The sequence below is a fragment of the Coturnix japonica genome, chromosome 27, assembly GCF_054131305.1.
Source record: "Coturnix japonica strain WE chromosome 27, WE-NBRP24, whole genome shotgun sequence".
Classification (NCBI taxonomy): domain Eukaryota; kingdom Metazoa; phylum Chordata; class Aves; order Galliformes; family Phasianidae; genus Coturnix; species Coturnix japonica.
In genome coordinates, this window is record NC_140689.1 from 7,343,649 (window position 1) to 7,364,435 (window position 20,787).

Below are 20,787 nucleotides of genomic sequence, written 5' to 3' on the forward strand. Positions count from 1 at the left end.
CCCAATGAAACTCTGAACTTCAAATCTCTCAGTTCCAGTTCCTACCTTTCCACACACTCCCATAGTTTGTTGTCCATTCTGCTCTGCAATGCCCAGAAGAGCAGCCAGTGCTCCACGTGAGGCTGCAGCAGTGTAGAGCAGAGAGGGACGATCCTTTCCCTCACCCAGCTGGCAATACCTTGCTTGATGCGCTACAGGGGACCGCTGGCCTTCCTGGCTGCCTGGGCACCCTGCTGACTCACGTTCAATTTGATGTTGACCAGGACCACCAATCCTATTCAGTCAGATGGCTCTCCAGTGTCCCATATCCAATCTGTGTTTATGTCCAGGGTTTCCCCTACCCAGGTGCACAATCAGGCACTTGTTCTTGTTAAGCTTTATGCACTTGGTGCTTAGTGCCAACAGGTACCCAGTTCTCTGACTTGTCCACATCTCTCTGCAAGTCCTCTCCAGCCACAGTGGAGGCAGCAGCACCTGCTCATCTGGTAACATAAGCAAACTTGCTCAGAACATCTTCTAGTCCTGCATGCAAGTCATCCACACAAACATGAAAGAGAACTGGCCCTAAAATGGAGCCCTAGGGAGCCCGGACAGTGACCATCTATCAGCACGATGAAACCCATTGACTGTAATCCTTTGGGCTTGACCTACTGGCCAACAGCTCACCCACCACGTTCTGTTTCTGTCCAGCCAGATGCAGGACATTCTGTCCAGAAGGGCGCTGTGAGAAACAGTATCAAAAGCTCTAATGAAATCCTCAAAGATAACATCAGCTGGCTTACCTTGTTCAGCTAAATGGATATAGGTGTCATAAAAGGACCTGAAATTGAATAGGACATTCCCCTGGGAATATTGTGTTGGCTGTGACCAATGACAAAATTGTCTTTCAGCTGTTTTTCCATAACTGCCACCATCATTTTCTCCATAATTTTACCAGGCACTGGAGTGAGACTGACAGGTCCATAATTGCCCCTGTCATCTTTCTTGCTCTTCCTTAAAATGAGACAACACTTGCCAGCTTCCCATCAACTGGTATGACCCTAGATTTACATAGATGCAATTGAAATGCAAGTCCAGAGCATACCAAAATGTCATCATTACAAGAACGTAGATGTGCCACAGTTTTGCAATGCCTTGAACTCTGGAGTATGCCACAGATGGAAGATAAAGACTGGCCTCTTCTGTTGGCAAGCAGAATAACACTACATGATGCACGAGGACTGTGTCTCTGCTCTGCTCTGCTCTGCTCTGCTCTGCTCTGCTCTGCTCTGCTCTGCTGGCAGAGGAAAGGTGCAGGAGGTTGCTCTCATGTCAGTGCTCATACCTGAGGTGTGGAATCAAAGTAGAGAGACCAGGCTCTTTTCAGCAGTGTGTGAAGACAAGACAAGGGGAAATGGACAGAAACTGGAGCATAGGAAGTTCTGCACGAATGTGTGCAAGAACTTCTTTCCAGTGAGGGTGCCGGAGCACTGGAACAGGCTGCCCAAGGGGTTGGGAAGTCTCCTTCTCTGGAGATATTCAAGACCCACCTGGACACCTACCTGTGTGCCTACCTGGTGCTCCCCAGGGGTCTGTGCTGGGGCCTGTCCTCTACAAAATCTTTATTGATGACCTGGATGAGGACATTGAGTGCATCCTTTGTAAGTTTGCAGACTACACCAAATTGGCTGGGAGTGTGGATCTGCCTGGAGTTAGCAAGGCCCTACTGAGGGATCTGGATAGGCTGGAGAGCTTGGCTGAAGCCACTTCAATGAGGTTAACTGAGACCAAATGCCGCGTCCTGCTTTTCAGCTGCAACAGCTCCGGGTGACGCTACTCAGGCTTGGGGTGAAGTGGCTGGAAGACTGTGTAAAGGAAACGGACCTGTGGGTATTGATTGATGCTCGGCTGAACATGAGCCGACAGTGTGCCCAGGTGGCCAAGAAGGCCAACGGCATCCTGCCTTGCATCAGAAACAGGGTTGCCAGCAGGAGCAGAGAGGTGATTGTTCCCCTGTACTCAGCACTGGTGAGGCTGCACCTCAAGTTCTGTGTCCAGTTTTGGGCCCCTCACTGCAAGAAAGACACTGAGGTCCTGGAACATGTTCAAAGGAGGGCAACAAAGCTGGTGAGGGGTCATATGAGGAGAGGCTGAAGGGGCTGGGAATGTTCAGCCTGGAGAAGAGGAGGCTCAGGGGAGACGTTATTGCTCTCTATAACATCCTGAAGGGAGGTTGTAGGTAGCTGGGGGACGACCTCCTGTGTCATTAGCGATAGGATTAGAGGGAATGATTTCAAGCTGCAGCAGGGGAGATTCTGGCTAAAAATTAGGAAATATTACTTCTCAGAAAGGGTGGTCAGGCACTGGAATGGACTGCCCAGGGAGGTGGTGGAGTCACCGAACCTGGGGATGCTCAAGAAAGGATTGGATTTTGTGTTGAGGGACATGGTTTAGTGGAAGCTATAGGTAACAGGTGAACAGTTAAACTGGGTGATCATACAGGTCTTTTACAACCTTAGTGATTCTATGATTCTATGATTCCCTTGCCCTTTTTGCTTCAGCAAACACTCCCTGGGAGGTCTCATCACATATCTGGAATTGAAATCTGGTGTTTAGTTCAATAGGTTTCAAAGTACAGTCGTGATGCCGTTGTCTTTCAGGAGCTGTTGACCATGAGGACCCAGAGACATCTCAGGGGAAACGAGTGGGAAGGATAACAATGACATCCTCTGCTGCTGAGCTGGGCAAGGCTCATGGGACACAGGGAGCTCATACAAGTGGGCAGCCCTGCAGAGAGACAGCTGCGCCCAGGAGGAGCTCTTGTGCACAGCACAGCATGCAGCTGAAAGAAGGAGAGGAGAGAAAAAGGAGAGAGCTTACAGGATGAGTACAGTGTGAGCAGACTGTGAGCTCGCGACAGGAGCATTGCTCTCATGACATGACACGGTAAGGCTCACTGCAGACCATGCAGCTGCTGTTCCTATAGGGTTAATTAAAACTGAGACATCACATAGCAGATCTGGCTGCAGGCATTGCATGTTTCTTTCTTGTGGAAAAAGATTTCTGCTTTAGGTGAGGGTTTCTCTGCTGCACTATGAAAGCACAGCCCTGAGAGCTGCATTTCCCATAATGGCTGCAGGCTGTGCAGCTGGGGCTGCAGGCAGGTGCCCAGGGCTGTCCTGCAGAGCAGGGTCCCTGCTGTGCCCCAGGGGCTGTGTGCCGGGTATGGAACTCTGCTGCCTGCCAGGCTCAGCACTCAGCCTGCCCAGGGAGCTGCCCAGCATGTTATGGGGAGACATGTGGGGGGAAGGAGCCCCCCAGCAGGGCTTGTGCTTCCACAACTGCTGCCTGGGGCAGGGGGATCACAGCTCCACTGCAGAACTGAGTGTTTGTATGAGTACTTTGCAAGAGGAAAGCCAAGGCAAGGATTTTCCATTTCCTGGTCTGAGTGAAGGGAAGAGGATTAGGGGCAGAAATCTAATAGGGGCTCTCAACTTTGAACACAGCTCTGAGACTACCCCGGTTTGGGAGCTCCCCATGCATTGGTTATTTTGTGGACAGTCACTCAGATAGATTTTTTCTGCAGGCATTAGTAGTTCATTTGTCCTGCAAACAGGCAGATTTGTCTTAGACGATTTGAAGTGCTGAGATGCTTGGGCTGTTGTCTCTAAGAGCAGCTGCAATAGAGAGGAAAATATCCAAAAGTATGGGATATGATTAGGAAATGAGAAGAAAGTGAGACTTCCCTAATATTCTACTCTTTAAGGTATGGTTCATATACATGAATATAAATTAAATTTCTGGAGTTAAATGATCATTTTCCAAAGAGAAAGGAAAGTTATAGTATAGCAGAAGGAGTGTCTCTGAGAATCGTCTGGACACATCATTATCTTCTGCACTCTGAACAGGACTGCAAGATTAGGAACAGCAGATGCCCAACAGCAGCTCCATCAGCGAGTTCCTCATCCTGCCTTCGGGAGACATAATAGAGCTGCAGCTCCTGCATTTCTGGCTTTTGTTGGGCATCTACTTGGCTGCCCTCCTGGGCAACGGCCTCATCAGCACAGCCGTAGCCTGTGACCAGCGCCTGCACACCCCCATGTACTTCTTCCTCCTCAACCTGGCCCTCCTCGACCTGAGCTACATCTCCACCACTCTCCCCAAAGCCATGGACAACACCCTCTGGGACACCAGAGCCATCTCCTATGCAGGATGTGCTGCACAGCTCTTTTTCTTTGTCTTCTTTGTCTCAGCAGAGTGTTCCCTTCTCACTGTCATGTCCTATGACCGCTACGTTGCCATCTGCAAGCCCCTACACTACGGGACCTTGATGGACAGCAGAGCTTGTGCCAACATGGCAGCAGCTGCCTGGGGAACTGGGGTTCTCAATTCCCTGCTGCACACTGCCAGCACGTTTTCACTGCCTCTCTGCCAAGGCAATGTTGTGAACCAGTTTTTCTGTGAAATCCCCCAGATCCTCAAACTCTCCTACCCTGGCTCCTACATAAGGGAAGTTGTGTTTCTCATTATTAGTTTCAGTTTAGGCTTTGGGTGTTTTGTTTTCATTGTTGTGTCTTATGTGCAGATCTTCATGGCCGTGCTGAGAATGCCCTCTGAGCATGGACGGCACAAAGCCTTCTCCACATGCCTGCCTCACCTGGCCGTGGTCTCCCTGTTTCTCAGCACTGGCGTTTTTGCTTACCTGAAGCCTTCCTCTGTTTCCTCCCCAATCATGGACCTGATGTTGGCACTTCTGTACTCGGTGGTGCCTCCAGCAGTGAACCCCCTCATCTACAGCATGAGGAACAAGGAGGTCAAGGATGCAGTAAGGAAACTGATGACCAAATGTGTTTCAAAAGCAGTGAACTGCCCATCTTTTGGAATTCATGGCTTCTAGTACAGCTTTTTACTGAATCAAGCTCTTTTCTTGTTTATTTTCTGCCATTTTATATGTGTAATTTATTCATATTCTTTTTTTAAAAAATAATGTATTGTTTCTCACTACTAAGTCATTATTGAAACCAATTCCTGTTCACCTTGTACCTTTGTAGTTTAGCCCACACATGCTGTATATAGTGAAACAGAATCTCTGTGAACCATAACATAATAAAGGTCATGCAGTGACTCTGTCTGTCAACCTTCTTGTGAGACATTTCAGGAACTGTCGGGGTCAGATGTTCTCAGAAACCCACAGTCCAGCTGGAAGCAGAGAGCTGATGATCAGCAGCAGTGGACAGCAGCAGCAGCTGGTTTAAACGTTGGTTGTCAGGTCCCCTCTTCCTCATTCCCTGTGAGTCCCTGCACACAACAAGTTCTTGGATGTGTGTTATCATGTCAGAAGTTCCCAAGCTTCTTCCAGGGCTTCTTCCATTTTGTACACAGAGGTGGTCACTGCCTCCAGGATGGTCTGTGAAGAGGGAAAGAAGTCACGGAAGGGATGCTCGCTCTCACACTGACTGGATGTGGTTTTGGTGTTCTTCCAAACCGTGGCACCTTCCATTTCAAAGTAGGCTTCTCAGGCTTCAGAAACCTCTCTCTCTTATTTTTCTTGATTTATTAGCCTCAGTTTCAGTTAGATTGTATTATATTGTGTTATCTTGCATTCTGATATCATAGTTAGTAATATAAGTTTTTTCTCCTTAGATTGTTGCAGCTTCTCTGTTTGTCCCCTTGAGCCCAGTTCCCATCTCCCTACCCCGTTTCCCTTTTCCTTTCCCATTTTTCTGGTCAGGGGTCCCGTGGGCATACAGCCCCCCCTGTCATGGACACATATTGATCTAGAGAATGCCATGACACAGAGGCAGGTCATTGCTAGGAGAGATTGTTCTTTAAAGCATCACGTCATGTACAGAAGGTAATTCTAAAAGCAAGCTTGCCAGTTCTTTATTACCTAAGTGTTTTCTGAGCAAGGAAAGATTTGAGATGCTGATTTGAGTCTACTGCCATTGAGGCCATCCATCCTTCAGGCTGAGGAGTGAGAGTGCCAGGCCCCTATGGACTGAAGGCAGGAAAGAAGTGGGGCTTGCTGGAGGAAAAGCCAAGAGCCAGCCCCGAGGACTCTGAGAGCAGCCTGGGGAAGGGTTTCAGGGTGGAGGTTCCTGCACAGAAGTGACTTAGTTCAGGGCAGAGGTGCCAGCCAGGAGAGGTGGGCTGTGCAGATGGTAATGACCATGACAAGCAGCCTTTAGAGGAGGAGCCAGAAAAGGAGATTTTAGGAGGGGGATGTCAAGGACAGAAAGTCGCCTGTCCTGTGACTTATCCCCATCCTGTGCTGGCTTCTGCACTGCTGGCTAACTTTTTCCAACACACTGGAGCCTGAGGGAGCCCTGAGAGTCTGTGCCCAGGTGTTGTGGGCTTGCAAGGAGCAAAGTGAGCTGGTGGTGAGTTGACAACCCATATATGCCTCATGTCCCCTCTCAGAAGCGGCATTTCTGGAAGAGCGCCCTGCCCAGCTAGGTTCTGGGTCTTGACTCTGCTGGGGCTCTGGGTATGTCCCTCTGCCTGCCCTTTTGCTTTATCTCCACTAGGGGACAAACGTGGGCAGGAGAAGTGGATGAGAACTTGAAGCCACCTGAGACTTTTTCCCTGCCTCTCACCCCTGCAGAAAGAATGCTCTCACAAATAATTTGGTACCCTGGTGGGACCGCTGGAGCCACTGACCTGTGACTTCCTATCCACATCCCACAAGTGGGCAGGGGTCTGCCTGGACTGCTTTCTTCAAAAGGAGAGCGGGTGCCCTGCAGCCTTAGTCAACCTGATTGTGCTAAGGAAACGTGCTCAGCGGTGAACGTCTCTTCACCTGCAGGCACACAACTAAACTGTGGAGGATGTTGGGGACCTTGGGATTCAGATCTTACAGCACTTAACTACAGGCCCATCAGTCTGAACATGGTGCTCGGAAAATTTATGGAACAAATCATCTTAGAAGAGGTCACACTGCATATGTGTGGCATCCAGGGGACCAGGTACAGACATCATTGTCTTGGAAGGACTGTGCATTTCTCTGGGTCTACCTGTCGGGTACCCAGATATCACAGTGGATCTGTCGCACTTGGATGTATTCATAGTAGTTCTGGGAGGGTTTTGTCCATCAGAAGGAGAAGAGAGTGGAATTGTTTAAAAGCTGCTGCAAAGAAGTCAAAGCATTAAGTCAATTAGGATGCCAATATTTTGTGAAGGTGCAGTAAGGAAATGAAGCAGTGGCTCTTTATTGTCTATCAAAAGGTATGGCAACATCCACAACATAAATCAGTGTGGGGGAAAAAAAAACACTCATTTAATGGATAAGTTTCCAGTGAACAATGAATGGTGCCTTGATGGTGTTACCTCTTATATCTACCTGTATTATCCCCAGCCTTTACTAATAAGTCGGCGGAATTCAGCCCAGAATAGTAAAGAAGAGGCTATGGCAATTTTAAAAAATAACAAAATAAAATAAAATAAACAAGCATAGCATGTACATAGTTTCAAGAAAAATTTAGCATGAGTGAAGATACTTTGAAGGCTAACTTTCTAAAATCCTTAATAAAGACAGCCATTAGAAAAAGAAGAAAAAGCATGTGATTATAAAAGTCTCAGACATGTTTTATTCTGAAAAAATACATAACATCTTCTACAGCACCATAATTTTACACTGGGTAACTTATAGATCAGTGTGGTGATGCACTGGAACAGGTTGCCGAGAGATGGTGGATGCCGCACCCCTGGCGGCATTCAAGTCCAGCTGGATGTGGCTCTGGGCAGCCTGGTCTGGTGCTTGGCGACCCTGCACATAGCAGGGGGATTGAAATTAGACCATCTTCAAGGTCCTTTTCCACCCAGACCATTCTACGAGCCTTTGTTTCTATGATTTTGCGTTTACAGGTGGAAGGCTGGACAGCTTCCCAGCCCCCATGCTGAGAGCTCCGCTGCAGTCACCACTGTTGCCAGCACCTTCCCCTCTGGAGCGGTATGAACATCAAGCACTGGGGAGGTGAAAAGAACAGTACATGGAGCGTTATGGGCTGAGCGCAGGCAAGTAGTGCAGGTTGGGCTCCAACCCGGCTCTCAGGATCTACTGCCAATGGAGCTTACCAGGGGAGCTGCTGCTTCCGCTCCAGCTTCTGCCAGTTTCTTTCTGCTGTGCCAGCAAAAGCCCCTTGCTGGTGGAGGTGCAGCTCCAAACTTCACAGCACCTGAGCTGTTTGCAGGGAAAGGAGGCTGCAACAGGAGGAGGAAGTCATCCCTCAGGATCTGCTGAGCCCCCCACCCCGGCCCTCACCACCATCCTGCCCCATGTCCCCACCCTTGCACCCCTCAAGCAGTTTTTGGCCGTGCATGTCCCCGAGCTAAAACATTGTCACAGCTGCCTGAGTGCCTCAGGCAGACAAAAGAGCCTGCACACACTTAGCATGCAGTACCAGCTTGGTCACTGCTCCCATTTTACTTGCTGGCAGAGGATCCACATCCTTTCTCCATCTCCTCCCCACCTGCTGTCCCCTGGGCTGGGCTGGAGGATGTGGAACACACACACTTGCCCTGGCAAACTGCTGCCAAAGAGGAGAAAGTGACAGCAAACTGGCTGGGAAATGGGGCTGTTTCCCACAGGCCCTCTGTAAAGCATCCTTCAGTAGGCCTGGCAAGCTGGAGACTCGGCCCTGCCAGCCCACAGCTGCCTTCTTCCCTTCTCCCTGCAGTTCTGGTGCCAAGCTCTCCTCCCAGGGAGGAGCAGGCCAGCCTCTGCCATGCCACTTCGTGCCCGCCTTGCTCCCTGTCACGTGTTACCTAGATTTACCTGTGCCCATCATAGGAGCAGCCACCCTGTAGAGCCCACGGCCCTAAAGTGAAGGGAAAAAGGAGAATGGGAAAATAGAACAACGGCGGCAATCTAAGGAGGAAAACTTATTTTACTAAATATGATATCGGAGGAGGTGGGAAGGAAGCCTGTCTCCTGGCCAGCTAAGTGCTGCAGAGGAAATGCACTCACCTCAGGAACACCTGGATCCCATGAGCAGTGGTTTCTGGCCCCACATCAGCAGAATGTTTGGGACAGTTTCTCTGCAAAGGCACGCAAGCCTACTGGAGGCTTGCCAAGGCCATTTTTCATGGCTCTTGCTGACAGGAAGCCAGCCTGGTTTTCATGCCAAGAGAGAAAACTACTTTCCACCAAAGCCCCTACCGTGAAAATCAGAGATTTCTTCTGCTCTGAAGGAGATGGATGGAGAAATACTGGGGCCGTGCAAGAGCACTGCCAGATTTTCTGCATGGGCAGAGACCCAGGAAATCCCTTTTCACATGGAGAAAGCTGTGGGAGCAAGCATGCGGAAAGGCCTTAGACTGCCCTGACACAACCAGGCTGGCCAACAGTGACCTGATGGTACACCCTCAAAACCTTCTCAACATACACTGTGGAGCACTGCAGTTAGGCTGGCATTGCTCTCCTGCATTTTAATGCAGCTATGCAGGAACCTCATGCAGAGGAAGTTGTCCTGGCACGTCATGATACCGATGTTCTTGAGGGAGGTGGAGACATGAGCCTTGCTCCTCAGGAGATGACAGTACAAGAGGACAGTCTCTTGCACACAGCACTGCACCTCATGCAGCGGGACGGTGGAGGCTCGCTGTCATGGGTTAACTGAAAATCTACCTGTGTCCCTGACAGGGGAAACGATTCCAGCCCCAAAGTGGCTGCCAAAGTGAAGACAGTGACAGCAAACCTACTGGGAAATGGAGCCATTTCCCACAGGCCCTCTGTAAAGCATCCTTCAGTAGGCCTGGCAAGCTGGAGACTTGGCCCTGACAGTCCACAGCTGCCTTCCGCCCTTCTCCCTGCAGTTCTGGTGCCAAGCTCTCCTCCCAGGGAGGAGCAGGCCAGCCTCTGCCATGCAACTTCGTGCCCATCTTGCTTCCTGTTTTTGCCAGTCTTTGCCAGTAAGGCTTATTTCAGCCTCCAGCACAGTCAATTCTTGAGAGCCCTCAGTCATTCCAGAAATATGAATTGATTCTGTCCCTTCATGACAGGAGGGCATTAGGGTGCACTGTGAACCAGTATCCACCAGCGCCTTATATTTCTGTGATTCTGTGATTCCTTATGGGGTCTTTTGTGGTCCATCTGGGGTCTTTATGGGGTCCTATGTGGTCCTTATGGAGTCCTTATGGGGTCCTATGTGGTCCTTACGGGGTCATATGGAGGCTTTATGGGGTCCTATGTGGCTCTGATAGGGTTCTTATGGGGTCCTTTGTGGTCCTATGTGGTCCTTATTGGGTCCTCATGGGGTCCTATGTGGCTCTTATGTGGTCTTTAGGGGGTCCTTATGGGGTCCTAATGACCTGTGGCACAGCACACATGATCCTAGATGTCCACCCTTGCTCATAATGAATACTTGGCCATGCTTTGAACAAACAGCTTCCATTTTCAGAACCGGTGTGATCAAAGAGATGGTTTTGTCAGGCAACCCAGTTGCCCTTGATGGTTGGACCTAATGATCTTGGAGGTCCTTCCCAACCCTAATGACTCTGTGATTCTATAAAAAGGGAGATTTAGGCTGGGTCTAAGAAAGAAGTTCTTTATGACATCGGAGGGCGATGCCACATCCACGGCCCTTAGCTCCAAAGCACTTTGCTGTGCCACTGGGCAAGCAGTGCTGACCCAGCACTGGGACTGACCTCACACTGGGCATCCACTCTGTGTGGGGGCTGTTTGCTTACATGTCAAATCCGATCTTAACAACCCAGCGCTGATAACTCAGGCTCCACAACTGCTGAAGTACGTTCCCAAGTGTATTGGTCTATAGCTCCATAGGACTTCAGTTATTTAGCATTCAAGTGAGCTACAAATCAGAGCTTACAAAGGCATTATATAGTATAATACTTACAAAGAACTTGAAGTGGCTTGCTTAGCACAAATGGCTAAGTTTGCTGACGCCTTAGGCCACAAGCTGTGGACCACCACAAAGACAATTAAAGGAAGACTTTACTCACTGCTTTTAGCCAGAGGACGAGGAAGCCTCGCCCACCAGCAGAAGCAGAGTTTACTTGCCATGTTGTTCGCACAAGACTGCAAATATCCAGGTTTGCAGGTAAGGTACCACTAACTCCCAAGGTCATAATGAGCTACACACACCACTCCCATCTACCACAGCCTTATAACTCTAGTGAATGTCATCAGTCATCAGTCAAATGCTTCCCAAGCTGAGTTCTGTCATGCAAATATTTTAATCAGTTTCATTAACCACATGCATACCAAGGCCTAGAGAATTGGATATCATTGTGTTTATATGTCTAGGCCTACTGGCCTCTGCATACACCAGAGACTGAAATGTTCGGTAAGTGTACAGTCATTGCAGCAACCCTGAAATATTGTTCAGGAAGAAGGATGAGGCCTTAAGTCCAAATGCTGCACATCACATGTTGCCTGGAGAGAAGGCATTATTCAGCCTCAAGTCAAATTCCAGTTTCCCAAGTCGTTTTCCTCACCTCATAATGCCTCAGAGCTACCTGGAGATATGTGTGTGGTGGATCTCCCATATACCTAAGCTGCTGCTTATCAGCAGTAGAGCGGAAAATCATTAGTGTGAATCTGATTCACGTTCAGTGTCACTCTCGCCAACAATGACCCTACAGGGTCTGGGAAAAAGGAATGGCCATGAGAGTTCTGCAGAATGGGAGCCCCAGGGCAGCTGGGAGGGAGGACCAGGTGTGCTCTCGATTGGCCTTATTTTCACCAAGAACCATTTCTGAGATGAGGGGAGTTAAGAGCTGTTTGAAACCAGCCCACTCTAAACAGCATTAGAACCAGCCACCAACATGCAGCTAGCTCTGCTTGACCCATGGTTTACAAATGGCATTGATTAGACAAGAGTACCTTCACTTTTCTTGAGATCTAACTAAAGCACTGTAGATATCTTCCCGGTTCTCATACGCCATATTCCGTTTGGGGCAGCCTCTTGCCATCCCCTACATTAGAGCCGTAGTCAAGCCTGGGTGCCTCATTGGAGAGCTGCTAACTGCAAGGAGAGAAACCTTGAGACTCTAATAATGCACAGCGGAGCCAATTGAAACAGGCTTAAACTCAGGCGCTGAGGTGCATCGTCGTCATTTGTCAGGCATCAACTTTTTAACCACATTGACTGAGACCTCATTAAAATCATCTCCCAGAGGGGGGGAAACCAATGTTATTAAATAGTTTGAATACAAGTGGCCAAAAGCTGAATGGAATTTGTGTTTGACTTCAGAGTAATTATCTCTGGTTTCTGCAGTGATTGCGTCATGCTTCCTTGTGGCAAAGAGAACATAGCAGATAATTCCCCTAGGGTGGGTGATTATATTCCAGTACCTGAAAGGAATCCAAGGCTGGGGGTTAAAATTGGCAGAAGGTACCTGAATAGGTTCTGAAGTCAGTGGGCTGTGTGCCCGAGCTTCAGCAGAACAAAGGTGTCCTATGGGTTTTGTTCCCATGATGATCCAGCCTCCTGTCATGGCTTCAAAGAAAGTGAGTCTTGTTTTATCCGAATGTGCGGAAAGAAATAATAGAGAGCTGATAGACTGCTTAGAACTGCAAACAACTCAAGGATTCTGCAAGGAAACATGATATGCCAATCCGTAAATAGGAGAGCTGCTGTGGGTCATCATTGAGAAGAGCACTTGAACGTTTATGTTAGAAATGGCCCAGAGAGCAGCCAGCTAAAAGAGTTTCCTCTGGGCTGCTTCTGCTCTGGGCGGTATTTGTCAGAGTTGATCAGTGCTGCCTCAATCACTACACTTAAATGTAACGTGGCATTATCCCTACTCTGGGGTTCTTTTGGAAAGAACCAACCAATTGTCCATGCTGCCATCACTGAGGAATCTTGACTGAGGGGAGGTACAGACTGTCTTTGAGATCAGTACAAAGCAGGTGGGTGACACTTGAGAGCAATTAGATGTTGAAGGTTCTCCTTGGTAAAACCGCTTGCTGGATTGGTGACATCTAAAAAGAAATGTTCAGGATTTTGTAACAGTCAGACACTGAAAAAGTGAAATGTGACATGGTCTGAGTTCTCAGGCTGCTCAGCAAACAGCCTCCCCTGCAGTGATCTCCCAATCACAGCATCATTTAGGTTTCAAATGACCTCTCAGGTCAACTAACTGTTACCTCAGATAAAACCTGCATCAGAAGTAATGCCTCATCTTATGTGACCTTTACACATGTAAAATGGCAGATAATAAACAAGAGCTTGGTTCAGAAAAAAGCTGCCTTACAAGCCCTGAATTCCAAAAGATGGGCAGTTCACTGCTTTTAAAACATATTTGGTCATCACCTTCCTCACTGCATCCTTGACCTCCCTGTTCCTCATGCTATAGATGAGGGGGTTCACTGCTGGAGGAACCACTGAGTACAGAAGTGCCAACATCAGGTCCATGGATGGGGAAGAAACAGAGGAAGGCTTCAGGTTGGCAAAACATGCTGTGCTGAGAAATAGGGAGACCACGACCAGGTGAGGGAGGCACATGGAGAAGGCTTTGTGCCGTCCTTGCTCAGAGGGCATCCTCAGCACGGCCATGAAGATCTGCACATAGGATACCACAATGAAAACAAAGCACCCAAAGCCTAAACTTGCACTAATAATGAGAAGCACAACTTCCCTGATGTAGGAGCCAGGGCAGGAGAGCTTGAGAATCTGGGGGATTTCACAGAAAAACTGGTTCAAAACATTCCCTTGGCAGAGAGGAAGTGAAAACGTGCTGGCAGTGTGCAGTAGGGAATTGAGAACCCCAGTGCCCCAGGCAGCTGCTGCCATGTTGGCACAAGCTCTGCTGTCCATCAAGGTCCCGTAGTGCAGGGGCTTGCAGATGGCAACGTAGCGGTCATAGGACATGATGGTGAGAAGGGAATACTCTGCTGAGATAAAGAAGACAAAGGAAAAGACCTGTGCAGCACATCCTGTGCAGGAGATGGCCCTGGTGTCCCAGAGGGCGTTGGCCATGGCTTTGGGGAGAGTGGTGGAAATGCAGCCCAGGTCAAGCAGGGCCAGGTTGAGGAGGAAGAAGTACATGGGGGTGTGCAGGCGGTGGTCACAGGCTACGGCTGTGCTGATGAGGCCATTGCCCAGGAGGGCAGTCAGGTAGACGCCCAGCAAGAGCCAGAAGTGCAGGAGCTGCAGCTGCCGCGTGTCTGCCAGCGGCAGGAGGAGGAACTCACTGATGGAGCTGCTGTTGGGCATCTGCTTTTCCTGGGCTTGGAGTCCTGTTCAGGGTGCAGAATGTAATGAGAAATTCAGACGATTCTTAGAGAAACCCCTTCTGCTATGCTACTAAATTTTCCATTCCCTCTCAAAAATGATTATTTAACACCATAACTTGAAATTATTTTCATGAACTTCACCATCCCTTAAGGAGAAGAAGATTAGGGAGTGCTTTCTCACTTCTCATTTCCTAATCATATACCAGCATTGTGAGTATTTTCCTCTTGACTCCAACTGCTCTTTGATAACCCATCCCCAGCCGCTCTGCACTTCAGGTTGTCTTTGAAAAATCTGCCTGTTTGCAGGAAAAGTGAACTATTAATGCCTGCAGAAAACAAAGAAACTCTAATTTAAGCTGATTATATCCTTTTAGGTAGATGAGGCTGAAAGCACAACTTGTGTGACTGTTAACAAAACAGCTAATTGACTGTAAAAATATTGGGGAGTCTTAGAGCTGTACTCAGAGTTGACATCCCTTTTTATATTTCTGCCTCCAATCTTCCCTTCCCTCTGAAAAGGAAATGAAAAATCCCTGACTTGGCTCTCCTCTTGCAAAGTACCCTTACAGACACTCAGTTCTGCAGTGGAGCTGTGATCCCCCTGCCCCAGGCAGCAGCTGTGGCAGCACAAGCCCTGCCGGGGGGCTCCTTCCCCCCACACATCTCCCCACAGCGCCCTGGGCAGCTCCCTGGGCAGTCTGAGTGCTGAGCCTGGCAGGCAGCAGAGTCCCATACCCGGCACACAGCCCCTGGGGCACAGCAGGGACCCTGCTCTGCAGGACAGCCCTGGGCACCCGCCTGCAGCCCCGGCTACACAGCCTGCAGCTGTGCTGGGAAATGCAGCTCTCAGGGCTGTGCTCTGATGCTGCAGCACAGAAGCCCTCAGCTGGAGCAGAAGGCTTTTTCCAGTGTAAAGAAACATGCAGTGCCTGAAGACAGATCTGCTATGGGATGTGTCAGATTTATTTATCCCTGTATTAAATTTAGCAGCATGGCCTGATGTGAGACTTACCATGTCATGGCATGCAATCAATGCTCCTCCAGTAAGCTCTCAGCTCACTCACACATTATACATCCCATAAGCTGTCGCTCCCTTTTCTTCTTTCCTCATGTCACCTGCAGATCATGCCCCAGCTCTGCTATGCTGTGCACAAGAGCTGCTCCTGGGCACAGCTCTCTCCCTGCAGCGCTCCCCAGTTTTAGGAGCTCCCTGTGTCCCAGGAGCCCGGCTCAGCTCATCAGCAGAGGATGTCATTGTTTTCCTTCCAACTTGTCTCCCCTGAGATGTCTTTGGGTCTTCATTGGCCAACAGCTCCTGAATAACAACAGCATCATAACTGTACTTTGAAATCTGTTAAACACCAGATTTCAAGTGGTCTGCGAGTAATTCCAGTCATGTGGTGAGTCCTCCCAGAGTGTGTTTGCTGAAACAAAAAGTGTACGCAGACAAGGACAGGGAATCCTAGAATCATAGCATCACTAAGGTTGTAAAAGACCTGAAAGATCATCCAGTTCAGCTGTTCACCTATCACCAATAGCTCCAACTAAACCATGTCCCTCATCACAATATCCAGTTGTTCCTTGAACACCTCCAGGTGACTTGCAGAATCAAACTCCATTGCCACAAATTAATTATAAAGCAGGTATGTTTAATGAGTGATGCGCACACACCCTGGTGCAAGGGGGATAGCTGCACCTCACTTGCACACCGTTATGCGAAAGCGTGCTACAGATGTAGGCTGAACTGATACATCATCAGTAGCTGGCAGGAATTGGTATACATATTCATTGCATTCCTGAGACCCAATTAGCACGCAGTCCCTCCCCCATTGTGCGTGTGTAGTGAGTTGTGGGGGTGGTTGTAAACTTCCAACCCTGCGGGGGGGGGGGGCAGCCTCCAAACTAGTTCCAGTTTGCCCTGTGGACATCCAATCACCACACTGTTCTTAGGCTGTTCCACCCTTATCTTCATGGCCTTTATCCCCCTTGTTATTCTAGCTCCAGTGCTACTCAAAACTTTCACATAAACTGTCTTTTCAGTCTCCTTGTTCCAGTTTCTGAAACAGATTCTTTCTCTCCCTTACTGTGGGGCCCTTCTCTCATCCTTCAGACTCATTTACCTGGGAATGTGAGCAAAGCCTAGAGACACAGAGCAAGATTGTTTTCCTGCAGGCTGAGCATGTCAGAGGCAGGTCGTTGCTAGGAGAGCTTGTGCTTTAAAGCATCAGGTCATGTAGAGAAGGTAATTCTAAAAGCAAGCTTGCCAGTTCTTTTTTACCTATCTGTTTTTTACCGAAGTGATTTGAGATGCTGATTTGAGACTACTGCCATTGAGTCCATCCATCCTTTAGGCTGAGGAGTGAGAGTGCCAGGCCCCTATGGACTGAAGGCAGGCAAAGAAGTGGGGCTTGCTGGAGGAAAAGCCAAGAGCCAGCCCCGAGGACTCTGAGAGCAGCCTGGGGAAAGGTTGCAGGGTGGAGGTTCCTGAACGAAAGTGGCTCTTAGGTCAGGGCAAAGGTGCCAGCCAAGAGAGGTTGGCTGTGCAGATGGTAATGACCATGACAAGCAGCAGCAGAGGCCTTTAGGGGAGGGGCCAGAAAAGAAAAGAGAGGGAGAGGGATGTCAAGGACAGAATGAATGTCCTGTGACTGTTCCCCATCGTCAGCCATCTTCTGTACTGCTGGCTAACTTTGTTCATCAGAATGGAGCCTGAGAGAGCCCTGAGAGTCTGCGCCCAGGTGCTGGGGGCTTGCAAGGAGCAAACTGAGCTGGTGGTGAGTAGACAACCCACAAAAGCCTCATGTTCCCTCACAACAGTGGCATCTCTAGAAGGAAGCCCTGCCCAGCTGGCTTAACAGACAGGCTAAGTCCTGATTCTCAGACTCTTGGCGGGGAGATTCTGTCCTTCATGTTGGCTCAGGGCTCTTTGTGGGCAGTGGATAGAGGTTTGTATGATGTCAAATAAAAGACATGGGGACAGAAGACCCCAGGCTCTACATGGGGTGCAAGGACAATGTGAGGTACATGTCCCATGTGTGCCCTGTGACTCATTGCAGAATGTGGAATGTGAGAAGGACCCTGTCTGAACAATGAGTCAATCCCAGTGAAACTCTGAACTTGAGAACTCTCAGTCCCTGTGACCTCCTTCCCACACACTCCCATAGTCTGATGTCCTTCATGTTCTGAGGTGCCCAGAAGTGCACCCAGTGCTCCACGTGAGGCTGCAGCAGTGTAGAGCAGAGAGGGACGATCCTTTCCCTCACCCAGCTGGCAATACCTTGCTTGATGCGCTACAGGGGACCGCTGGCCTTCCTGGATGCCTGGGCACCCTGCTGACTCACGTTCAATTTGATGATGACCAGGACCCCCAATCCTATTCAGTCAGATGGCTCTCCAGTGTCCCATATCCAGTCTGTGTTTATGTCCAGGGTTGCCGCTACCCAGGTGCACAATCAGGCACTTGTTCTTGTTATGGCTTATGCACTTGGTGCTTAGTGCCAACAGGTACCCAGTTCTCTGACTTGTCCACATCTCTCTACAAGTCCTCTCCAGCCACAGCGGAGGCAGCAGCACCTGCTAATCTGGTATCATAAGCAAACTTGCTGAAAACATCTTCTAGTCCTGCGTGCAAGTCATCCGCAAAAACATGAAAGACAACTGGCCCTAAAACCCATTGACTGTAATCCTTTGGGCCTGACCTACTGGCCAACAGCTCACCCACCACGTTCTGTTTCTGTCCAGCCAGATGCAGGACATTCTGTCCAGAAGGGCGCTGTGAGAAACAGTATCAAAAGCTCTAATGAAATCCTCAAAGATAACATCAGCTGGCTTCCCTTGTTCAGCTAAATGGATATAGGTGTCATAAAAGGACCTGAAATTAAGTAGGACATTCCCCTGGGAATATTGTGTTGGCTGTGACCAATGACAGAATTGTCTTTCAGCTGTTTTTCCATAACTGCCACCATCATTTTCTCCATAATTTTACCAGGCACTGGAGTGAGACTGACAGGTCCATAATTGCCCCTGTCATCTTTCTTGCTCTTCCTTAAAATGAAACAACATTTGCCAGCTTCCTGTCACCTGGTATGACGCTAGATTTATTTAGATGCAATTGAAATGCAAGTCCAGAGCATACCAAAGTGTCATCATTACAAGAACGTAGATGTGCCATAGCTTTGCAAAGCCTTGAACTCTGGAGTATGCCACAGATAGAAGATAAAGACTGGCCTCTTCTGTTGGCAAGCAGAATAACACTACATGATACACGAGGACTGTGTCTCTGCTCTGCTATACTCTGCTGGCAGGGGAAAGGTGCAGGGGGTTGCTCTCATGTCAGTGCTCATATCTGAGGTGTGAGGTCGAAGTAGAGAGACCAGGTTCTTTTCAGCAGTGTGTGGAGACAAGACAAGGGGAAAAAACAGAAAGTGGAGCATAGGAAGTTCTGCACGAATGTGTGCAAGAACTTCTTTCCAGTGAGAGTGACGGAGCACAGGAACAGGCTGCCCAAGGGGTTGGGAAGTCTCCTTCTCTGGAGATATTCAAGACCCACTTGGACGCATACCTGTGTGCCTACCTGGTATTCCCCAGGGGTCTGTGCTGGGGCCTGTCCTCTACAATATCTTTATTGATGACCTGGATGAGGACATTGAGTGCATCCTTTGTAAGTTTGCAGACTACACCAAATTGGCTGGGAGTGTGGATCTGCCTGGAGTTAGCAAGGCCCTACTGAGGGATCTGGACAGGCTGGAGAGCTGGGCTGAAGCCACTTCAATGAGGTTAACTGAGACCAAATGCCGCATCCTGCTTTTCAGCTGCAACAACTCCGGGTGACGCTACGCAGGCTTGGGGTGAAGTGGCTGGAAGACTGTGTAGAGGAAACGGACCTGGGGGTATTGATTGATGCTCGGCTGAACATGAGCCGACAGTGTGCCCAGGAGGCCAAGAAGGCCAACGGCATCCTGCCTTGCATCAGAAACAGGGTTGCCAGCAGGAGCAGAGAGGTGATTGTTCCCCTGTACTCAGCACTGGTGAGGCTGCACCTCAAGTTCTGTGTCCAATTTTGGGCCCCTCACTTCAAGAAAGACACTGAGGCCCTGGAACATGTTCAAAGGAGGGCAACAAAGCTGGTGAGGGGTCATATGAGGAGAGGCTGAAGGGGCTGGGAATGTTCAGTCTGGAGAAGAGGAGGCTCAGGGGAGACGTTATTGCTCTCTATAACATCCTGAAGGGAGGTTGTAGGGAGCTGGGGGCCGGACTCTCATGTCATTTATGATAGGATTAGAGGGAATGATTTCAAGCTGCAGCAGGGGAGATTCTGGCTGGACAGTAGGAAATATTACTTCTCAGAAAGGGTGGTCAGGCACCGGAATGGACTGCCCAGGGAGGTGGTAGAATTACCGACCCTGGGGGTGCTCAAGAAAGGATTGGATTTTGTGTTGAGGGACATGGTTTAGTGGAAGCTGTAGGTAACAGGTGAACAGTTGGAATGGGTGATCTTACAGGTCTTTTACAACCTTAGTGATTCTATGATTCTATGATTCCCTTGCCCTTTTTCCTTCAGCAAACACTCCCTGGGAGGTCTCATCACATATCTGGAATTGAAATCTGGTGTTTAATTCAACAGGTTTCAAAGTACAGTCATGATGCCGTTGTCTTTCAGGAGCTGTTGGCCATGAGGACCCAGGGACATCTCAGGGGAGGCGAGTGGGAAGGATAACAATGACATCCTCTGCTGATGAGCTGGGCCAGGCTCATGGGACACAGGGAGCTCATACAAGTGGGCAGCACTGCAGAGAGACAGCTGTGCCCAGGAGCAGCTCTTGTGCACAGCACAGCATGCAGCTAACAGAAGGAGAAGAGAGACAGGGGAGAGAGGATGAGTACAGTGTGAGCAGACTGTGAGCTCGCGACAGGAGCATTGCTCTCATGCCATGACATGGTAAGTCTCACGGCAGACCATGCAGCTGTTGTTCCTATAGGGTTAACTAAAACTGAGACATCCAATAGCAGATCCGGCTGCAGGCATTGCATGTTTCTTTCTTGTGGAAAAAGATTTCTGCTTTAGCTGAGGGCTTCCATGCTGCAGCACCAGAGCACAGCCCTGAGGCTTGTGATACCCAGCACAGCTGCAGGCTGTGCAGCCGGGGCTGCAGGAAGGTGCCCAGGGATGTCCTGCAGAGCAGGGTCCCTGCTGTGCCTCAGGGGCTGTGTGCCAGGTATGGGACTCTGCTGCCTGCCAGGCTCAGCACTCAGACTGCCCCGGGAGCTGCCCAGTGTGTTCTGGGGAGACATGTGGTGGGAAGTAGCCCCCCAGCAGGGCTTGTGCTGCCACAACTGCTGCCTGGGGCAGGGGGATCACAGCTCCACTGCAGACCTGAGTGTTTGTATGAGTACTTTGCAAGGGGAGAGCCAAGGGAAGGATTTTCCACTTCCTGTTCTGAGTGAAGGGAAGAGGATTAGGCGCAGAAATCTAATAGGGGCTCTCAACTTTGAACACAGCTCTGAGACTCCTCAGTTTCGGGAGCTCCCCATGCATTGGTTATTTTGTGGACAGTCACTCAGATAGATTTTTTCAACAGGCATTAGTAGTTCACATGTTCTGCAAACTGGCA

The 20,787-nt window shown here is 49.4% G+C and overlaps 2 protein-coding genes across 2 annotated transcripts; one reads left to right on the forward strand and one right to left on the reverse strand.

Moving 5' to 3' along the window:
- The first annotated feature begins 3,907 nt into the window (after positions 1 to 3,907).
- On the forward strand, positions 3,908 to 4,876 carry LOC146756459 (olfactory receptor 14C36-like). Its single transcript, XM_085524407.1, has one exon. The coding sequence runs from the start codon at positions 3,911 to 3,913 to the stop codon at positions 4,874 to 4,876; it is 966 nt and encodes a 321-aa protein (XP_085380533.1). The 5' UTR covers positions 3,908 to 3,910.
- Positions 4,877 to 13,190: 8,314 nt separating this feature from the next.
- LOC146756460 (olfactory receptor 14C36-like) lies at positions 13,191 to 14,170 on the reverse strand. Its single transcript, XM_085524408.1, has one exon. The coding sequence runs from the start codon at positions 14,154 to 14,156 to the stop codon at positions 13,191 to 13,193; it is 966 nt and encodes a 321-aa protein (XP_085380534.1). The 5' UTR covers positions 14,157 to 14,170.
- Positions 14,171 to 20,787: the final 6,617 nt, after the last annotated feature.

Coding starts and splice junctions, on each gene's coding strand:
- LOC146756459 (XM_085524407.1), top strand. CDS start 3,911: ATGCCCAACAGCAGCTCCATCAGCGAGTTCCTCATCCTGCCTTCGGGA.
- LOC146756460 (XM_085524408.1), bottom strand. CDS start 14,156: ATGCCCAACAGCAGCTCCATCAGTGAGTTCCTCCTCCTGCCGCTGGCA.